Genomic DNA, 21,805 nt, shown 5'->3' with positions numbered 1-21,805 from the left:
CTCTCCCTCTGCCCCTCCCCAACACACACACACACACACACTCTCTCTCTCTAATAAATACATAATTAAATCTTACCCCCTTACCAAAAGCCCTTCAATGGCTCTCTCCACGGCCCTCAAATTAATTCCTAAGTATAACATTCAAGCTCTCGATGACCTGGAAGCTCTTTGGCCTTACCTCTCACCTTGTCACCCCCAGCCCTTCTGCCCCTGTGCCTTCACACACTACGTTCTAGTCATGGAGAACACCTTGCAAGTCCTTGTTTCAGGTCAAGCTGTCTGGCCTTCTTACATTTCTGTGCCTTAGCTCACATTGTTCCCTCTGCCTAGAATGTTTAAATGACCACTTTCCCCTCTAAACTATAAACACCTTGAGGGCAGAACCCCATACCTTACTCCAAGTTATAGTCCCAGCTCCTGGCATGGCGCCTAGCACAGAACAATCAATAAATGTTTGCTGAACTGAATCAAACAGTTAAATAAAAACCATTTACATTTGGCTTTCAAATTGCTTTTGTACTAACATTTGAATATGGATGCAGTTGATTGGGAAAATCACACAACTGCAAACAAAATAATGGAACTATACTATAAAGAACTGAATCTAAATGAAAAGTTTCTAATTCTTACCCATTGTTAAGAATTCTTCCTGCTTACTACTCCAGATTGTATGTGAATTATGCCATTTAATTTTTATAACAATGAAGTAAATACTATTGTTATATCTCCTTTTACAAATGAGAAAATGAAGCTCGGCAAAGTAACCTGCCCAACATTTCATAGCTACTAAGTGTTAAGCCAGGATCTGAACACACACAGCCCGACTCCAGAGCCTTCACACTTAACCCCTAATTCCCTGTACCTCTCTGTTATTAGGGACCGGCATGCGGGGAGTGTTCAACAAAGCTCTGTGGAGATAATGCTGTTCAACTTCTTGCTGTTCCCAAATCAGAAGAGTACAGGTCTCGAGAGATGGCCAAAGGGCAGAAGGCTTCAACTCTCAGGCCAGGGCAGTGGGGTCACCTCACAGATGCCCCAGAGGACCCCTACCCAGACTGGTCAGGAGGTGCTGCCAAACCAGTGAAGCCCCCCAGGAAGGGCAGTACTGTAAGGGACCCCAGGAGGATGCAGGATTTGTCAGCAAGCAGGTGATAGCAGGAAAGGCGGTCAGTCTAGGGCAGGAAAACAGAAGAGAGGGGGTCTAGGAAACCCTCTTCTAGAGAAAAAACAAAACAAAACAAGATGAAATAATAAATTTTAGATCACAGAGGGAAACGACAGTTAGCCACCGTGCTAAATGCTTTCCCTACCTTAACTCGTTTAAGCCTCCGAACAGGTAGGTGCTGTTATGATTCCCCATTTTACAGGTAAGGAACCCAAGGAACTGGAAATTCAATGACTTGAGGGACATGGCAAGTAAGAAGTAAGACCAGGTTTCAAACGTAGGCAGTGTGGCTCCAGGGCCCATGCTTTAACCCTATACTTGTGCCCTTGGTGATCACACCGTCCTACCTCTTCCTGATTGAGATGAAAAAATATGAGGCTCTGTGACCTTTCCCCAAGGTCACAAGTTGGTCAGTAGCGATATCAAGGAAGTTAATGATCTGCAAAGTCATTATTTGCTCCATGAAGTTTAATTTTAAAGCAAGCAGTGCCATTGGCTGGTCTTATGATCTAAGTCAAGAGCTACCCTTAAACCTAAGTCCTGTAGGTTTAAGGGTAGGGATTTCTGCGTCCCAGCACACTGGCAGGACGAATTCCCCGCAGGAAGCAGTCTTTTGCTCATTTGACAAATATTACCAAATACAAAGTATGTACCAGGCCTGTGCTAGACCCTGGGATAGAATGTTGAGCAAGACAATCCTGCACTCAAGGAGCTCCAGGTAGGTCTAAGCATAGAAGACACCTAAACAAAACAAAATACACGGAAGTGTTACAGGTAGGTCCAGGATCCTAGGACAGTATTCAAGGGGAACCCCAGGGAGGGTCAAAAGGATAGAGGGGTCAATTCAGCTGGCAAAAGGGCCAGGAAATACCATGAAAAGAGGCAATTCTTGTCTTGAGACTTGACAATGCTTCAGGAAGACAGGACTCACACAAGAAGCACACTGAAGAAGACAGAACCTGAAATAGCATATGGTGTAATTTAAGAGTTGTGGTAAGCAAAATAATGATCCCCAAGAATGTCCATGCCCCAATCCTCAGAATCTGTGCATATGTGACCTTACATGGAAAATGGCACTTTGACAAGATTAAGGTTAAGGACCCTGAGATGGGAAGATTAGCCTGAATTATCTAAGTGGGCCCAATCTAATCACACAGGTCTTTAAGAGAAGAAGAGACAGAAGGCTTGTGTTGGAGAGATAAGATATAAGAATTCGACCTACCACTGCCAGCTCTGCAGATGAAGGAAGGGAACCATGAGCCATGGAATGCAGGTGCTTCTAGAAACTGGAAAAGGCAAGGAAACAGATTCTTCCCTAGAGTATCCAGGAAGGAATGCAGCCTTGCCAACACCTTGATTTCAGCCCGACAAGACCTGTCTTCTGACCTATAAAACTGTAAGATAATAAATCTGTGTTTCAAGGTTTTAAGCCACTATTTTTGTGGCAATTTGTCAGGGCATTAGTCAATAGAAAATGAGTACAGGAATCTATAAGTAATTCAAGATTGCTGAAGCAATGACAATCTATGGGACAACTTGAAAAGAAAAGGCCATCTGAAAGGTCCCTGCCACTAACTTCTTCCACAGCCTTGAGCAAGTTAAATCAGAAACCCATTCATTCACCCACTCACTAACTCATTTATTCATTCAACAAACATTTTTAGCTTCACATAGAAGACTGGGTTTCATCTGGGTCTTGAAGGGCAAGCAAGAGTTTACCATGGACAAAGGTGTACCTTTAGGTTTCAAGAGGTGACACGGCATGGTATAAGTACATCAGAGCTTTGTTACTTATTATTTGGTTTTCTGACCAAGGGCAAACTACTTCAAACTCTCTAAACCTCAGTTTTCCCACCGGTAAAATGGAGAAAATCATAACATTTCCCTCACAAAACTGTTATCTGGATCAAATGAGATCATAGATGGGAAAGTACTTTGTGAGTATAGGGTTTTTTTGCTGTTGCTAACCAATCAAAAATGAAAATAAGACATCTCTGAAGTCAGATCAATAGGACATATAATTTTCCGCATAATATTCATATGTACAGTATTGCAAAAGGGGGGCATGCTTGCTGACCATGTTAAGAGGGCGAGGCCTGATTCCACTGCCCTACACCATACCCCTTGCCTGCTTATTTCTTCTATAATAAAGCTATCTAGTCACAGAGGCCTTAATTCACTGCCCGGTCCAAAGGCTTTTGCCCAGCCAGCCCTTGACTTCCCAGACCACTTGAGCAAAGTGAGATCACACATTTCTCCTGCGTCTTAAAACACTCTCCTCCTGGGTCTGCATGTCATTGTACTGCCCTGCCTCTCTCCCTCTTCCTCTTTAATTACACTCCCTCTGTCTCTTCACTGGCTCCTCTTCTTCCTCCCACTTCCCCCGCCCCCCACATTCTCTCAGGTCAATCCTTTAGCCTTTTCTTTTACCTTTTACTCAGAGAATTCAACCACTGAGGTGATTGTAAGCAAACGCTTCGGGGCGGATGACTTCCAAATATGTATCATTTGTCTTAAATCTCTCATCTGCACTTCAATCCCACAGCTCCAGCTGCCTGTCGGACATTTCTACCTGAAGAGTTTATGTCAGAGCAAAATCCTAGGGATATTGACTAAAATGGGAATACTAGGAGAAAACTCCCATTTGGGGTACATAAGAAAAAGCACTACATTCAGACTTAAAAGAGGTGAGTTTGAGCAGATGGCAGAACCCAGGGTAATGCTCTGATAAAATAAAGGCACATATGGCCGGGGTCCAGGGCACAATGGCAGTCTGTCTGCTAATCAGAAGAACCCCGCCCCAAGAGACCTGGGCTCTCATTACACTTCTGGTGCTAACCTCACTAAGTGGCCCTGGATAAGTCACTTCATCTCTCTGGGTCTGAGTTTCTTTGTTTATAAACTGAAGTAGCTAAATGGATTTAAAAGTGTTATGACATTGACTTTATAGCATTCAGAAAGAGGTAACAAAAATGATAAGATCTCAACAGAAAATGGACAAATCATACAAACAAGTCACAAAAAAAGGACAAAGTGCCAATAAACACAAGAAACCATTCATTCTATGCAGCAAATGAAAACAAGATGCTATTTTTACCTATTAAATTAGTAAGACTTTAAGAAAGTAGCAGGAATATAAATCAGAACATTTCTAAAAGTCTAAGATTCAAAAATTAATGAGGACAGGCGATGCATACCCAAGAGTCACCTGAATTAAGTCACCTCGGTTAAACTGGAGAAGGGGACAAGCTCTCTGGTTAGGTACTCTAAAGCAGCTGACTGAGGTCTGAGATTTATGGAACAGCACCCTCCGTTAGGGGAAAGGGACAAGAATGAGGAAACAGAGAAAGGCAAGAAGCAGGATATATAAAGCTAGAAAGAGCCATGGAGAAAATCTTTGCCCTTGTCATTTTCACGGATTTGACCAATATATCCAGAGCTGCTGCTATATGCCACACCAATGTTTGAATACACTAGTGAATAAAAGGGCAACGTCCTGCGGACTTAGAGTCGCTAGTTAGCAAATAAAAAACAAAGAAGTAAATAAATGAGTCATTATAAACTCAGATAAAGGGGGGCGCCTGGGTGGCACAGCGCGGCTCAGGACGTGATCCCGGCGTTGTGGGATCGAGCCCCACATCAGGCTCCTCTGCTGGGAGCCTGCTTCTTCCTCTCCCACTCCACCTGCTTGTGTTCCCTCTCTCGCTGGCTGTCTCTATCTCTGTCGAATGAATAAATAAAACCTTTAAAAAATAATAAAAAAATAAACTCAGATAAGGGGTATGAGAGAAATAAACATATAAAAAGAAATTAACATAAAAAAGAAATAAACATATAAAAAATAGACAATATTGGGAACAAGTTCAGTGCCATTTATGTCAACAGAAAAGAGAGTAATCAGTGTTCTCAAGTTCACAGTTCTGGGAAGATGAGAAATGAGACAAGACGACTGGATTTGGATAGAAAGAAATCACTTGTGTCCTGCGAGGGAAGAATAGTGGTGTGGGAGAAGCCAGGACAGAAAGGGTTTAATGAAGGAGTGGGAGGGGTAGAAATGGGAGTTGTGAGTATCAATCATTTTTAAAGGAATGTGGTTATAAAAGAGAAACAGGTGCCTGGAAAAGGTGGCAGACAATTAAAGGGTCGGAAGGCAGAGAGAATGAGCTGGAGGAGAGGACAACACAGAGAAAGGCACGTTGACATCCTCATTCCCTCTCACCTCCACAGTCAACCCTTGCTGAGGCCGGTCCATTCTCCCAGACAAGGTTCCTCTGTGAGCCTGTCACTCAGCAGGTTAGCATCTCCCTGTTCCAAAAATCAGACCTGGGGGCGCCTGGGTGGCACAGCGGTTAAGCGTCTGCCTTTGGCTCAGGGCGTTGTGGGATCGAGCCCCACATCAGGCTCCTCTGCTGGGAGCCTGCTTCTTCCTCTCCCACTCCCCCTGCTTGTGTTCCCTCTCTCGCTGGCTGTCTCTATCTCTGTCGAATAAATAAATAAAATCTTTAAAAAAAAAAAAAATCAGACCTTTCTTTCATCCCACATTCCCTTTCTGATATTGCTATCTCTCTCTTTTCTTTCAATACAAAACTTCTTGAAAGAGTTGTCTACTGTCAGTTTCATTTCCTCACCTCCTCCTCTCTCTTCAAGCTTCTGCTCCTAACCTTGCCTTTGAAACTGTCCTTACCAAAATCGTTAATGACCTTACTTTGTAAAATCCAACTTGCGATTTCTAGATTTCACTTATTTGGCCCTTTGACAACCATGGACATGCTGACCTCCGCCACCCCCCCACACCCACTCACCCCCGGCAAATACCCCACTTCCTCCCACTGCGTGACAGCATTCCCTCCTGTTTCCCTTCTGCGTCTCTGGTCCCACCTTCTCAGTTCCCTTCTGCAAGTCTCTTCAATATTGGTGTGCCTCAGGATTTGGGACTTGGCTCTTAGCTTTTCTTATATATTCTCCCTGGACAAGCTTACCTATTTCTAGTGCCTCAATTTCTAACTATATGCTGACAATGACTCTCAAATATATATTTACTGTCTCTCCTTAGCTTCAGCCGTATACATCCAACATCTTGTTGGACATTTCCTCTTGGATGTCCCACAGTACGTCAAATACAGTAAGTCTAAACTTGAACTTATTACCCCTCACACCTCTATGGTAGCAGGTGGTATCGCCATCCGCCAATTTGCCCATATTAGACGCCTGAGCCTCAAGCTTCATTTCTTTCTGTTCATTCCCAACATCCAATCAATGTCTATGTCCTCTGGATTTTATTCCATTTATCTCTCGATTCCAAGCACACGGCTCCATCCCCATGATGATTATCCCATCCAGGCCACTCTCATTTCTCACCTAGATGTTTTAATTGCTTCTTAACTGGGCTTCCTGACTCTAGGTTTGCTTCTCTCCAACACTTCTCCCACATGGTAGACAGATTTTTCTAAAATGCAAATCTGAATACATCATTCCTCCACTCAAAACCCTTCAATAACAACCATCTATTATCCTTAAGATCTCAGGCTTCATGGTGGACTAAAGCTACCCTTGCATTTCAATAAATTAGATTCTGGGTAACAGTCACCTCGTTCCCTCCTCCAAAAAAGTAAGCAGAAGCTAAAGGAATAGGGTTATCCTAAGGGGTGATGTTAATAGCAACGCTGCTAAAACACTTAACTTTGGGCCACTGGTTAAGTGGGAAAGCTAATCATGGGACTCTGATACTGAGCTGGGATCCTTGCAAGGTGTGCTAGAGTATTGCAGGTCAGAAGTGGTTCTTGACTACTGGCAGAAACTAAAAAAGTTAATCCCCTCTAGAGGGAAGCTCCAACCTAACCCCACAGAATTCCCATTGATTAAAAGGGAAAAAATGAGTTCACAATTAAAAATCAACAAGCACATGGAAAGGCAAGCATCATGGCGGTCAGAAGAAACAAAGATTTAAATCCTCAAGGACTATAAGTACTAGAATAGTCAGATGAAAAATACGGAAGAACCATATATTAATACTTAAAGAAATAAAAGGTACAGGGCAGCTTGGGTGTCTCAGTGGGTTAAGAGTCTGACTTTGGCTTAGGGTCCTGGGATCAAGCCCGTGTTGGGCTCTGCACTCAGCAGGGAGTCTGCTTGCAAAGTCTCTCTCTCTTCCCCTCTCCCTGCCCCCCCCCACAGGCTTTCACTCTCTCTCAAATAAATAAAAAAATCTTTAAAAAAATAAAGAAATAAAAGGCACAATGACAAAGAGTAAAAATACTATTGAAAAGAGACAGACTTGGGGGGGAAACTTGCAAAAATGTAAAATGGCTTTGAAACAAAGAACTCCATGAATGGGCTAAATAGCAGATCAGAATGAGCTGAAGAGAGAATTAATGACTTGGAAGATATATATTTGAAGAAATTTCCTCTGATTCTGTCAGATAAGGAGATAGGATGATGACTGATAGGCTAAAGGGTTTGGAAAATAAAAGGTCTAACATACTTCTAACTGTAGAATCCCCAAATAAAGGAATAGCAAGGGTAAGAGAGAGACACTTTTGATGAGATAATGGCTGTAAAATTTCTACAGATGAACATAAATCTGCAGATCCAGGAAGTAAAATATATAAGAAATACGTGCTACAGTAGCCAGTCTACTAATAACCTCCAACGATCCTTACCTCTTGGTATTCATAACCCGTATGCAGTTGCCCCCCCCCCTCCCCAGATTCTACCTGGGTTGGTCTGTGTGACCAAGAAAATATGACAGAAGTGACAGCATGCCACTTCCAAGATTAGGTTATGAAAGACACTGTGGCCTCCATCTTGGTTGTTCTCTCTTGGATCACTTGTTTGTCATGAGCAGCCATAAGGAGAGGCGCCCACATGATGAGGAACTGAGGTCCCCTACCAGCAGCCCTATGAGTGAGCCACTTTGAGATGCTCAAGCCCTGGGGAAACTTTCAGACGACTACAGCCCCAGCCAATGGCTCGATTGTAACCTCTTAAGAGACCAGTGAACCAGAACTACCCAAATAAGCAGCTTCCAGATTCCTGACCCTCAGAAAAACTATGTGAGATAACAAATACTTAAGCTGCTAAATTTGGGGGTAATTTTTACCCAGGGATAGATAACTAATACATATACTAAGACCAAACAGACTTACAAAGAGCCTTCTCCATCTGGTCTAGACTGTCTCTCCTCTTTCATTTCTTGCCACACTCTTTCCAGCTTATTGCATTTCAAGCACACTAAACTTTTAGTTTCTGGAGTGCGTCATGTTCTCCCCCACCTCCAGCCCTCCATACAGCTCACATGATGTTACCCACTGCCTGACACGTTCTTCAACACCTTCTTCTCTACTTCCAATGTGTATTCTCTGTTGGCTAGCTTCTACCCATCATCAGAGCACTCATCACACTGTATGATAAAGTCCTGTTAAATTGTCTGTCCTTCCATTAGACTGCAGGATCCAAAAAGGTGGGGACAGTACCTGTCTCCTTCATTATTATGCCAACACAGTTCTAAGCGCAAAGAAAGTAGTCCATAAGTATGTGCCCCTTATAGCCCACATGATAAGGACAGGCAAGATGCTAACGGTGGAAGAATATAAACATTCTCAGGCAATGACCCAAATGAATCTTCAGCCTAGCAACTGAAGTAACCACAAAGGAACCAAGAAACCCCTGTATTCCACACAACCTCAGGTTTAGGGAGGGCTTGGGGTAGGGTTAGGACTTAAAAGTTGGATACTTTCCAGCTCCTCCAAAGTCAAGCCCTCTTGTTATGGTTTCATTATGATCCCTGAATTGAAATCTATGAACATTAGACACACCCATTCTTAAAGGCACACTCACAACTGTACTCAAAGGACAAATGGAAATCATTTTTTTTGAAGTCATCTCTATGCCCATCATGGGGCTTGAACTCACAACTCTAAGATCAATAGTCCCATGCTGTACTGGCTGAGCCAGCCAGGTGCCCCACAAACAGAAATATATTTTTTTAAATGATCATCTGTTCTGTACTTATAGGACAATTCCTGCCTATTCCTTGATTTTTAAGATCTGATCAGAAATGGTATTTGTTGTATGTGCCAAATATGAACGAACACACACACACACACACACACACACACACACATATATACATGTCATAAAATATTAATCACTAGTACCCTCTACTGGTGGAGATACCTTATCAGCTCATATGAATGGTCTTATTGCCCTCTAGTGACCACAACCTATAAAGAAAAAAACCCAGCAGCAGATGGGAGAATCTCCTTGGCTATAATGATAGGGTTTTATGTTCTTTAAGCATCTAATTTTCTCAGATTCTGGTTTATATTACAGGGGTGCAACTCTCCAGACTCTTGGGGGGCCCTCTGGGGAATTTCACATAGCTCTTGCCAGCTGTTAGCGCCAGTCTGAAGCTGCTCTCTCTTTTGCTTCTCATGAACAAGAGGTCAAGGGGAGGCAGAGAAGGCAACGGTTGCACCAGCGAGGGCAAGAACAGCAGCTGTGAATGACTACCTTGGACTCCCTAGGGAGCTGGGAGCAGCTTGGGGAACACATGTTGGCCCTCCCTCGCATGCTAGTCCCAGTTGTGTACCGTGCTAAAATGGCAATTCAAAGAAGTCCCTGACTTACCTTTGAAATATCTCAGTGCTAGAATAAATGATGTAGCGGCAAATGTTGCTATCATTTTGTTTTTACAAACCACGCTCTGCAAGTTATTTCTACTCAAGACAGAAAAGCCAAGATTTAACATCAAGATTGAGCTGAAATGTCATCTCTTCTATGAAGCCTTTTCTGAATTCCTCAGATGTAAGTGACTGCTCTGTCCTTTGTGCCAGCGTGTACCTTGTACAGATCAGAATGATATCCAGGATATTATTTATAGGCTTTTGTTTATAAACCCACAATATTTTCTGCTCCTGATTGTCCACATGCTTGTTTCTTCCACCAAACCCTAAGTTCCTTGAGGTCACAAACCACGTCTCAGACATTTCTGCACACCCAACATCAAACACACTCAAAAAGTCATCCTTAGATGACTGCTGGTTACCAGTCCATGAGTTAAGCACAGAAACTGAAGCATTTAGAAACTTTAATAGCAATTTGACACAGTAATTCTGTATCTGTTGAATCAAAAAAAAAAAAAAAGTGGGGCATGTATTTTGTGCATTTTCTTCTCCTGGAAATTTTTATTATATAGTATAAAAATATTGGTCTGCAACCAACGGAGAATTTTTTAAACAATGGTCCTTCACCACAGATAGTTTGAGAAGTGCTGCTATGATAAATAACTTACTGTTTGAGGGAGGGAGGAAAGGAAGAAAGAAAATATAAGCACTTTCATAAAATTCAGAAGGCACATACCTATCCTTGTTGATTTTAACACTTCTCTGGAGGGTATTTTCTTCTTTAATTCTCGTAAAGCTTCAACTAGATTCTCTCTGGTCTGACCAGGAAGCTCCAACATAGTTTTCCATCTTTTTATGTCTTCTATAACCACAACTCTCTGGGAAAAAGAAAAGTCATTTGGAAAATGGAACATTTTCATTAGAAAAACGTCTGCCTTCACCTGAGCTAATGGGGCTCCTATTGACATATGAATTATTGATTATGACCTGAACCAAAGCACAGCGTGTATGATGGCCCCAAATGATGGGTAATTGCTTAAAAGCAGGTCCCGCTTACTGCAAATCAGGAAGAGAGTTACATCTATTAGGAAAAGTGCAAGTTTTAATCTAACCATGTCAGACGCCGCTGGGCACTTAGCAGAGAGAGGCAATAAGGATGAGAAGAAAAGAAAAACGATACTAAGGTGAATCAACCCTATAGCTCACTTAAGTGTCTTAATTCACAGGCAAGGACAGAGAGCAAGGAAGTCGTAAAGGCATATTTATTTCAACAATAAAAAGCATACTTCAACAGCTCCCCACTTCCTAGATGATAAAATGCAAACTCTCTTATTCGAAAAAAATTTAAAAACTTCAAACACATTTATAATTGAGAAAAGTTAACATTTCGAATTTTGCATAAAATAACAAATACATTCTAAAGTTTGTCTCCTTACATCCGTCACTAAACTGGTTCCTCTCCTGTTTCTAAAAGAAATCACCACCTCAAAGTTGATATGCATCTTTGCATTAAATGTAAAATAGAAACAATTAAGGCATCTGGGTGAAGGGGATGGGGAAGTTCTTTGCGATCTTGCGACTGTTCTGTAATGGTGAAATCATTTTGACTAAGAATTAAAAAAAATTAAACTGAAAGACAAAATAATAAAGTTGCTTTTATAATTACAAAAAAAAATCTTATCTTGTGGTTACTATCCTGGGGGAGGTAGGCCCAGTTAGGGAAAGGAAGGGGGCACAGAGAGCTTCTGGGATTCTGGTAATGTTCTGTTTCTTGATCTGGATCCTGGTGACACAGGTGTGTTCGCTTTGTGAAAATCTGTCAAAATGTACACTCATGATTTGTCCACTTTTCTATATGCAGATTATAGTTCAGTAAAAAGCAACTAAAAAAAAAAAGGTCTCAATTCCCTTCCCTGGCTGGGGTCTGCTTCCAGCCTAGCAGCCCAAGGTGGGAGACGTCTGACTCCTCTCATCTTTGCTTCCCATCCTCCCCCATCTGCTTGTTTGCTTTGACCTCTCACCCTTCCAAGTTTGAAGCTGGGAAAAGGACGAGCAGTAAGGGACAGGGAAAGCCTGTCCTTCTTTTGTGTAGTCCACTGAATCAGGTTTTAGTGTGCTCTCTAGACTTGGCAGATGTGCAAAGCTGACTCTTTTTGTCGTGTGGGATGCTTCTGTGGTTCCTTGGAGAGCTTGCATTCCTGAGACCTCACCTGCAGTCCTGGTTAATGTCAGCAATACCTCTTCCAGCCAGCCGACGACAAGTCCCCAGTTTTGGGCAAACCACTTTACAAAGACTCTCTGTAGGGATGTCACTATCCTTCCAAGGATCCTTGTGAACCTAACCCCTTTAATTCTACTCCAGGCCAGCCAGCATTTTCTCGGCTGTGCCCACATCTTTGCCCTGAAGAATTCTAAGGGTTAACAGCCTTCCCATGCAGCCACTCTCTCTGTTTTAGACCTTCCCAGGCACAGGTCTAGTCTCTGTGTCTACCCCCCCCAGCTCCAGGAACAGAGGTCAAGTTCTCCAAGTGAAAACACCACAGCCCTCCCACTTTATCCAAAGGAACTCTCTCTTCTCTCTTCCTTTATTTTTTTTCTCCTCTCTTCCCTTAACTTCAACATTCTTTAGAGCCTAGGGTAGGTGATGTGTTCAGGATTCCAAGATCGGTCTTCATGTACTGCCTTCCCAAGTGCTGCAGTCTAGGATCTCATCTGGGAACACTCTGCTTTGTTCTCAACCTCTGGGTGCTTTGGCCAAAAATGAGACGAGTCCTTTATTATGATCTGCTACAATATAAAGCAGTATCACTAGTGTTAAATGGTTGTAAAATAAATAAACGAAACCAGGTAAGGGGATATTTTCATAGGAAGATGTAAAGTATAAATATATTATTCTGCAAAAGGCTTTTTTCACTCATTATATTTTCTTGATTCATTCATACTGATATATATATAAACCCAGCTGATCCATTTAATAGTAATGAATAGTGTTCCATTATTTTTATATATAAATGTCTTAGAATTCTAAAATCTATTCCCCTAATAGATATTTAGGGTCCCCCCCACCCAATATTTTTCCAGTTATAAACACTGTTTCGATGAACGCCTGCCTATGACATATTCAATATTGTCTTCCATGTCTTGACTTTCAACTTTTCTAGGTCATTATGCTTTAAATAGCCTATGGTGGCTATATTTTGCCCCCATCCGCCAACCAATCTGAGAATTTCTATCTTTCAACGGGCATGGCTAATCCATTTGCATGTATTATGGTTACTGATAGAACTGGATACACTTCCTCTTTGCTTCTTTTCCTTTCTTACCTTTAACAGTTTAAATTTTCTTTGATCTTGTTTTTCTTTATGGTTTGGAAATGATACATTCTGTTGCTATCATTTTAGCGTTCACCCTTACAATTTTTAAGATGGGTGCTCAGTGCAATCTGTGTCAGTATCTTCCTCATAAGCCTCTACTGTAGAAACCCCTATTAGAAATATAAATGACTTGGCTGTCCGTCATGTACCGTAACTGTTCTTTCATATTTTTCTCTATTTCTCTGTGAGGCATTCTAAGTGATTTCCTCACATCGAGCTTCCAACCCACCATTTCTCTCTGTAGCTATGCTTCTCTACTTTTTACCCACTCCATGTGCTTCTGCGTCAGCAAATAATTTTTGCATCAGACGACTTAATATTTTCCTCAAAATCTGCCCACTTTCTCTTCATACTATCCCGTTCTTTTCTTATAATTTCTAGTCTTTTATCTCTGTGAAAATGCACATAAAGATCTCTTTGAGGCTGTACTCTTATCGCTTCTTCTTGGGGTAGAAATGCTATTCTTTATCTCTGTCTGCTCATTTTCCCACCAGGAAATTAATTTTCTTGGAGAGTTTGTAATTTTGACCATGAGTTCATCTTCAATGGAGACTGTTCTCTATGGGAATCAGGTGCCCTAGGTTGTGAGATGTTTTAACAGGGAAATCTCACATTTGCCTTGTCCAAAGCCTCTGGATTTCTCTGTTTCTATACCAGTTTTTATGCTATTTTTTTCAGTTTTGCCCAGAGTGTAAATTTTAAACTATGCATAGTAGTAAGTGTGGGGTTCTAATTTATTGTAGTCAATTCTTTTTCCATCCAAAACCCCTGAGAAGATCAGTCTTCATGCTGTTTCCTTGTACTAGTGGATGGAATTTTTCTAGTTCATTTTTCACAAACATGGTTGACCTGTTTGGCTCCCAGCTGCAAGTGGGAATTATTAGCCTGAGGTCTTATCTGCAGTTCCCATACTGGCCCTAAAACCTCCCACCCCAAGCATTATATCTGGTTTCATAAACCTGTTTGGCTTCAGCTCCCACCTAAAGCTCAGGGTTTGAATTTCCTCTCTCTTCCTGGCATCTGAGGATTTCTCTTTCCTGCTTTCAAGCTCAGCTATGTATTAGAGACTTTTTTATCCAGCATTTCTACATGGTTGGAATGAGGTTAGGGATTCCACATCAGACCTTTCCAATATATGGAACTATAGAAACCCAAAGTCTAGCATGGCATAAAAGGCCTTACATGACTTGGCTCCTGACATTTGCTCCAGCTATAGCAAACTATTTGAACCTGCCTAAATGAACTGCAGTATTCCACACCCTCTGCGTGGGATGCTCTTTTTTTGCCTCAACCATATGATAAACACCTGTTTATATTTTAAGACTCTTTTCACGTATCCCCTCTTCCTTTTTTTTTTTTTTTTAAAGATTTATTTATTTATTTGACAAAGAGACAACCAGTGAGAGAGGGAACACAAGCAGGGGGAGTGGGAGAGGAAGAAGCAGGCTCATAGCGAAGGAGCCTGATGTGGGGCTCGATCCCAGAACGCCGGGATCACGCCCTGAGCTGAAGGCAGACGCCTAACGACTGCGCTACCCAGGGGCCCCATGTATCCCCTCCTCTATGAGGCCTTTCTTGACTCTCTCCTACCAAATTTGACCACACCTCCTTTTGGGTCCTCTGTAATGTGGACATACTTCTATTACTGTATCTGCATTTTATGCGTATACTTTTTTATAAGGCTGTCTTCCCCTCTGACTATGAGCCATTTTAGGGTCGGAACAATTTATCTATCTCCACTGCACAGTAGGTATAATTGAACAAAGCCATCTCTACCCTTAAGGACTGAAGTCTAGTGTAGTTTTCAGATCTGAAATTTTAGTTCAGAAATAGAAAAAGCTGCAGTCAATTCCAGAACAGAAGAATTCCATATATATCCAAGAATGCTTCCTTATTTCTGTCCAAATATGGGTCCCCAAACAGGTATTTCAAGTTGTTCTCTGAATTATTTACAGGAACAAGGGAAGTGGACACAAGGTATCAAAGGGGGAGATACATGAATAGTGGAAAGGTTATCACCAAAAAGAATATGTGCTGTCTCCTATACCATCTGGTCTTACAGTTGTGGATGGTTGAAACACCAAGTTTGACAAGATGGAAACCATCCCACCAGAGGGGGCGGGGAAAAATCTATTGGCTGCTCAATCCTACAGAAGGAGGAAAGGTTTACAGAGCATTCTAAAGTACTAAACCTAAAAGAATTAGCATATCCTAGAATCTTTCAATAAACAAAAATCTCCTATTGCAACCAACAAAACAAATCACTTTCCCTTAAGGGAGTGAGAAGAGATTAACCAAATTAACCTTTACCATTCAAATGTATACTACACGAGCTCTACTGGGTCTCACTTTTATTCAATGTGGTAAGACTATAGCAAAATTACTTGTAATCAAGTGATAACAGAAGTACAATGTTCCTAATATTCCAAGATTTTTTATACCTTCTCTGCTTGACATTCAGAAAGCTCCGCTTTCTTAGTTCACCCCATAGGGGGCAGACAGTGGAACCCGACTGTCTAGTTCAAATCCCAGCTCTGCCACTTACAGCTGCATAACCTTGGGCAAGCTACTTCATCTTTCAGTGCCTTAGATTCTTCATCTCTAAAATATAAATGATAACAACGTCCATTTCACAGAGCTGTTATTAGAATTTAAAGAGTTAATATATGTAAAGCACTTAGCACAATTCCTGGCCCATAGAAATGGGCTCAATAAACGTTGGCGGTAATCATTACTATCACTCTCACCATCACTGGTCCCAGCTCTAGTTTTCCTACACAAGCTTCTCCTTTTCCACACATGAAAGGAGGAAATTATTGATCAGTTTTACTGCATGCCTGGCACAATGCTCAGCCCTTTCGATATGCATTTACCTATTTAGTTCTCCTAATAACCCTGCAGGCTAGGTATACTTATTTCTGATGTTACTGATGAGGAAATTGAGGCTTGAACACTCAGCGGATTCTTGGCATTTAAATGTGATGCTGGTGTGTGGGAATAAGTGACTTGGTAGAGAAGATCTAACTCTCTAGAATTTGAATTTAACTCAACTTAGTTTTAAGTTGTCATTGTGTACACGTAGAGTAAGCATGGGTGTGCGCACAAAGGAAAGAGAAAAGCAAGTACCGCTTATTAAGTGGTTCTATGTCACTACTTCCCTCTACCTAGCCAAATCTTTTCAACCCTTTAAGGTGCTCTGAGCACTAAACCAGACACTGAGCTCCTTCCTCTGAACTCTTAACCCTTACTGTCTAAACAACAATTTTGTAATGGACCACATATGATTTTCTATCATTACTTATTAATTTCTTATAATATGATCCCCCAATCCCATGGGAAATCCCATGAGGGCTCATACTTTCATCTTAAATTTCTTTTATGTTCCCTGGGGTATCTAGCATACTGCTGGGCATAAAGTTGTTTTGCAATAATATTTGTTAGACAGTTTACTATCCAGACCCTGCAAGGGCATCCCAAATAAGAATGATTATTGTTTATTCAATAAATTTTTACCTACAACGGAGCAGGCACTGCATTAGGTCTTGGAGCAGAATCAGAACCTAATAAGATACTGCGGTCCTTGGGAGTTTATAGTAGACTTTAGAAAAGGACAGGTAATAGGATAATTAAAATACAGTAAGGTAAGTGCTATGAGAAATATTTGAACCAAGTACTAAGACAGTATTGAAGAGGGAAGGATTAATTCCCCCCAAAGGACCCAGAAAGCACTTCAACATTCACTTATTTAACAAATACTTATTGACCACTTAATATGTGCCAAGGATACAGAAGTAAATAAAATTCCCAAGGTCCCTGTACTCATGAAATTTATAATCTAGGATTCACAGGGAAAGTCACACTTGAATGGGTCCACAAATGAGTAGAGCAATCTCCATAAAAAGGAAGAAAAAGGTTTTCCAGGAAAAGAGACCAGCATCAAGTCAAATCCCTGGAGACATGAAAGAGAATAGTTTATACAGAGACCAGCAAAATGTGGGGTGTGGCTGGAATACATTCCTGGGAAAGGGGAGCTATAAGGGATGGAATGAGAAGGCTCCCTGGGGCAGAACAGGAAGGGTCTCATATGCCATGCCAAGGCTTTCAGCGTTTTAGTCCATTTGGTCTTTCAGAAAAATGTACTGTGATCCTTTATGTCCCAAACCCTGTGCCAACTACTGGGGACACGAAAATCAGTAAGACGCAGTCTTTCGAGAAGCTCAGAGTGTGTGGGGTACAGCATTTTAAAAAACACCATATAGCACAAATAAGGGCAATGATAGGGGCATGTTTAAGATACAGCGATGGATGGGGCGCCTGGCTGGCTCAGTCAGTTAAGCGTCGCCTTCAGCTCAGGTCATGATCCCAGGGTCCTGGGATCGAGTCCCGCATCGGGCTCCCTGCTCGGCAAGAAGACTGCTTCTCCCCCTGGCTGTTGTTCCCCTGCTTGTGCTAGCTCTTGCTCTCTCTCTCTGACTAAATAAATAAAATCTTAAAAAAAAAGATACAGGGCTGACTTAGAGAAGGGAGTGATTAGATTGGTTTTCCGTCTGGGGGACAGAAGGGTGATTGGGAAAGGCCTCATAATAGAGGAGACCCTTGAACTAGATCATGGGGGACAAACAAGAGGTCATAAATTGATGATAACAGCAAACACTTGTGCATTACTTAGTATGTACCACGTTCTGTTCCAAGCACTTTACATATATTGACTCATTCAACCTTCATAACTACCTTATAAAATAGATATCATCAATTCCATTTTATAGATAAAGACACAGAGAAGGTTATATAACTTGCCCAAGGTCACACAAATAATAAGTGGCATGGCTGGGATTTAAACATAGGCAGTTTGGCTCCAGAGTCTGTGTTCTAAATTATCACACTACATTGCCACCATGACAAGAGAGTAAGGCCATTCCAGGCAAACAGGACAGCATAGGCAAAGGTACAGAGATATGAAACAGCACACCATCTCAGGGAAATTGTGAGTGGCTGACATTGGGTAGAATGTAAACAAGAGGAGCAGCAGGGGATGAGGCGGGCAGATGCTAGGTCACAGAGGGACTCGGGTGCCATGTAAAGAAATGTCTTCATCGATAGGTAATGAGAAACCACTGAAGGATGAGGCAGGGAAGCGACCTAAGGAGATTTTCTTTTCTTTTCTTTCTCTGGCTTAAGTGTGGAAGGGAGAATGAAAGAGGATGCCAAAGGCAGGGAGACAAGTTACCAGACCATGGCACTGTTCTAGATGAGAGGTTTTTTTTTTTTTTAATATTTTATTTATTTGACAGAGAGAGAGACAGCCAGTGAGAGAGGGAACACAAGTAGGGGGAGTGGGAGAGGAAGAAGCAGGCTCATAGCAGAAGAGCCTGATGTGGGGCTCGATCCCGTAACGCCGGGATCACGCCCTGAGCTGAAGGCAGACGCTTAACCGCTGTGCCACCCAGGCGCCCCTAGATGAGAGGTTTTTTAATTTGAAGTGGGAGATGTAAGGACAAGGAGGATTTTTTGGAGGCAAAATTGAAAGCTGAATATAAGAGAGAAAAGAGTTAAGGATGGTTTCCAAGTTTCTAGTCCCAGTAACTTGGTATATGGATTTAAATGTAAATACACAGGAAGGGGCACCTGGGTGGCTCAGTCAGTTCAGTGTCCGACTCCTGATTTCAGCTCAGGTCATGATCTCTGCACTGAGCTTGAAGCCTGCTTAAGAGTCTCTCTCTTTCCCTTTGCCCCTCCCCTGCTCGAACTCGTGTGCTCTCTCTCTCTCTAAAAAATAAATAAAAACAAATAAGTACATAAATAAAAATTAAATACAGGAGAATAAAGAACAGGTTTGGGAGAAAAGCTACTGCATTTAAGGGGAATGTTATTCTCCCTACACTTACTGCTTATTCTACTTCCATAATCTTCACATGATGTGTTCTCATCTTGACACAGGGACTAACTGGGGCATAAGTGGGGATGAAGAGGGGAGAAGAGGCAGGTGGAGGTATATTACAATCTGGGTGTGTGTGTGTGTATGAGTGTATGAGTAGTTCAATTACTACCCTCCTCTTTTTCTTCCAGTTTGGTATCACAATCCTGCCCACCACCATCTGTCATTGACAGTCGCTGTTGTCTACAGCTCCATGAATACTCTGACAAAACAGAGACGGCTGAAAATTTTGATGATGCACAGAACTCCCCGACCAAGAGGGATTTTTAGACCATCCAGAATTCAGTAGCTCTCAACCAAGGGTGCCTGGAGATATGTGAGGGCAGTTTTGCTTATCACAATGGGATGTGCTATTGGCATTTAGTGTCTGAAGGCCAGGGATGGTGAATGTCCTATAACTCACAGGACAGTTCCAAATAATGAAGAATTACCTTGCCCCAAATGACAATGTTCCTTTGAAGAAATACTAATGGGGCACCCAGGTGGCTCAGTTTGTTCAGTGGCTGCCTTCGGCTCAGGTCATGATCCCAGGGTCCTGGGATTAAGCCCCGTGGCAGGTCCCTGCTCAGTGGAGAGTCTGCTTTCCCTCCCCCCCTGCCCCTCCACCCTGGCTTGTGCTCTCTTTCCCTCTCTCAAATAAATAAATAAAATCTTAAAAAAAAAATACTGATAAAGTTCGACCCCCACATTTTATAGATGAGGACAAAGTGAGATCCTAGTTAAGGAAATGACTTGCTAAAGATCACCCACTTGCACAGGAGGGCCTAGAACTCAGGGCTTCTCTTTACACACCCCTGCACTAATTTCTAATCTGTGTCTGGTAAGCCTGTGGCATATCTAGAAGAGGAGTCCATCTGAGTACATAGGTCAAGTACTCCGCACACCACCTTGCTATCACAGTCCTTTGCACATCTTCTCTAGCCCCAGATCCCACTCTCACCATCAGAGACCTAGGCTGGAAGTACAAGTCTGGCAGTCATCAGCATGGGAAGCCTTAAGATAAATAAGGTTACCCTGGCCAAATACATAAAACGTGACAAAGCACTGAGGAGCACAAATATTAGGAGTCTAGTGGAGGAGGAGGAACCAATAAAGGAACTGAAAAGAAAAGACCAGAAATGAAAAAGGTCAAGAAGGCACAGGGAACTAGTTCAAAGTGTTTGTTTGTTTTTAGTGAAATAATTCTTACTTTACCATTAATTGGGTACCCATGTCCATTGATTCATTGTTGTCTATTCTGTATTTATTCCTTGCCTCTTCTTTTCAAACAGAAATCAGACATGCAGAGGTTGCAAAGAGTGCACTCACACAGTCTGGTTCCAGTCTCAGCTATAGCTATGAAGGCCATGTGACACAGTTCTGGCCAATAAGACTCGAGAGTAGAATATCATCACCCCTCCTTACTGAGTTTGTACAGAGTACACAGAAGCATATTTCAGAGGTTAATATTCCTAACAGACAAGAAAATCTTGCAAAAAAAATAACCTAGGGGGCTTGTTCTCTCAGCCAGCAAAACATACAGCCAAAGTAATCAGAAGAGTAACAAAAGTGCATACGGGAATTGGTAAACGGAAGTCTGTACAGAGTAGGGAGGAAACAAATTAGGAGTGGTCAGGAACACTTTGGGGAGAAACCATAGCAAGAAAGAATTCATAGGTCTTCCACAGTCGAACTCCGCACCGCCTTGCTTCTACAGTCTTTTCCACATTTTCTCTAGCCCCAGATTCCCTCTCACCTTCAGAGATTCAATCGTGGCCTGCTTGTAAATCTTTCCACCAGGACCTTTCTTCTGAGGACTATTTTGGATTCTAGGCGTTCGAATGACGAATTTATCCATTGCTAGAGGACTTCCAACTACCTTCACGTGCTTGTGGTGCTTTCTGCTCAAGAAAGAAGGAAGATTCTGAAACGTCATGAAAACTGCTTTGATGTGTTCTCCCTAAAGTGACACAATGGGCTTCTATTCTATTCTGGAAGCATTCCTGAATTATGAGAACTGTTGGTTGGAATTTACACGAAAGAAAATTTCGTCTTGGAAAAGAAGTATGTTCCTAAGAACTGAAACTGTATACAACGATCCGTGTAATTCCTGAGTTAGGAGATGCCTAGCTTTCAGAAGTGCACGCTGTGCAGGGGATTCCAATATTGGGCCAGGCATTGAACCCGGTGACTTCTAAAAGCCTTTTTCAACTTAGGTGAGGTTGAGGCAGGGTTAAGAGACACGGGGTTCCATGAGGCTCAATATTAACAACTACCCCACCATAATCACAATCCCAAAGGTTCCCGTAATAACGAGCAACCAACAACCACCTCCAGATCTCAGCAGGGTCCTCACAACAAGCAGCCATCTCCAGAAACTGCTCGGTGGTCCGAGAACCCAATTCACGACTGTCGCGCCGTGTATCTCTGGGCAAAGGGAAACACCATCTTCCTCTACCCTCAGCACTCAGGAGCCCAGGAAGGGGAACCAAAAACGGTCTGACGTGAGACCCACCAGAAAAAGCAGCCCTGCCAGCAGCTGGACCTTTCCCGATTGCAACGTCTGAGGACACACTCCTGGACCGCGGTGGTCAGAATTAAACTGACGCTTCCTTCCTGGACGGTGGTTTCTCGGACCTCAGAGCGCCTCAGAACCTCCGCAAACCACACTCCCCAGAATGCACTGCAAAGGAGCCGGAGAGGCGCGCCCAGGGCGACTGTAGTTCTC

General features: G+C 42.3%; 1 protein-coding gene across 1 annotated transcript in view; it reads right to left on the bottom strand.

The window, feature by feature from the left end:
- The window catches only part of TCEANC2 (transcription elongation factor A N-terminal and central domain containing 2), a 34,673-nt gene extending 12,910 nt beyond the window's left edge, over window positions 1-21,763 (bottom strand). Inside the window, exons 1-3 of the mRNA XM_045799487.2 lie at window positions 21,593-21,763; window positions 20,834-20,978; window positions 10,526-10,667 (exon numbers count right to left, since the gene is read on the bottom strand). Of these exons, the coding sequence (XP_045655443.1) occupies window positions 10,526-10,667; window positions 20,834-20,935 (244 nt within the window). The 5' untranslated portion in view covers window positions 20,936-20,978; window positions 21,593-21,763. The remainder of the gene's footprint in view (window positions 1-10,525; window positions 10,668-20,833; window positions 20,979-21,592) is intronic.
- Between the last annotated feature and the right edge of the window lie 42 nt (window positions 21,764-21,805).

Source organism: Ursus americanus, chromosome 12, assembly GCF_024610735.1.
Source record: "Ursus americanus isolate L20-20 chromosome 12, mUrsAme1.1.p, whole genome shotgun sequence".
Lineage (NCBI taxonomy): Eukaryota > Metazoa > Chordata > Mammalia > Carnivora > Ursidae > Ursus > Ursus americanus.
Note: the sequence above shows the minus strand (reverse complement) of the source record. Positions and strands in the feature narration are given on the sequence as shown.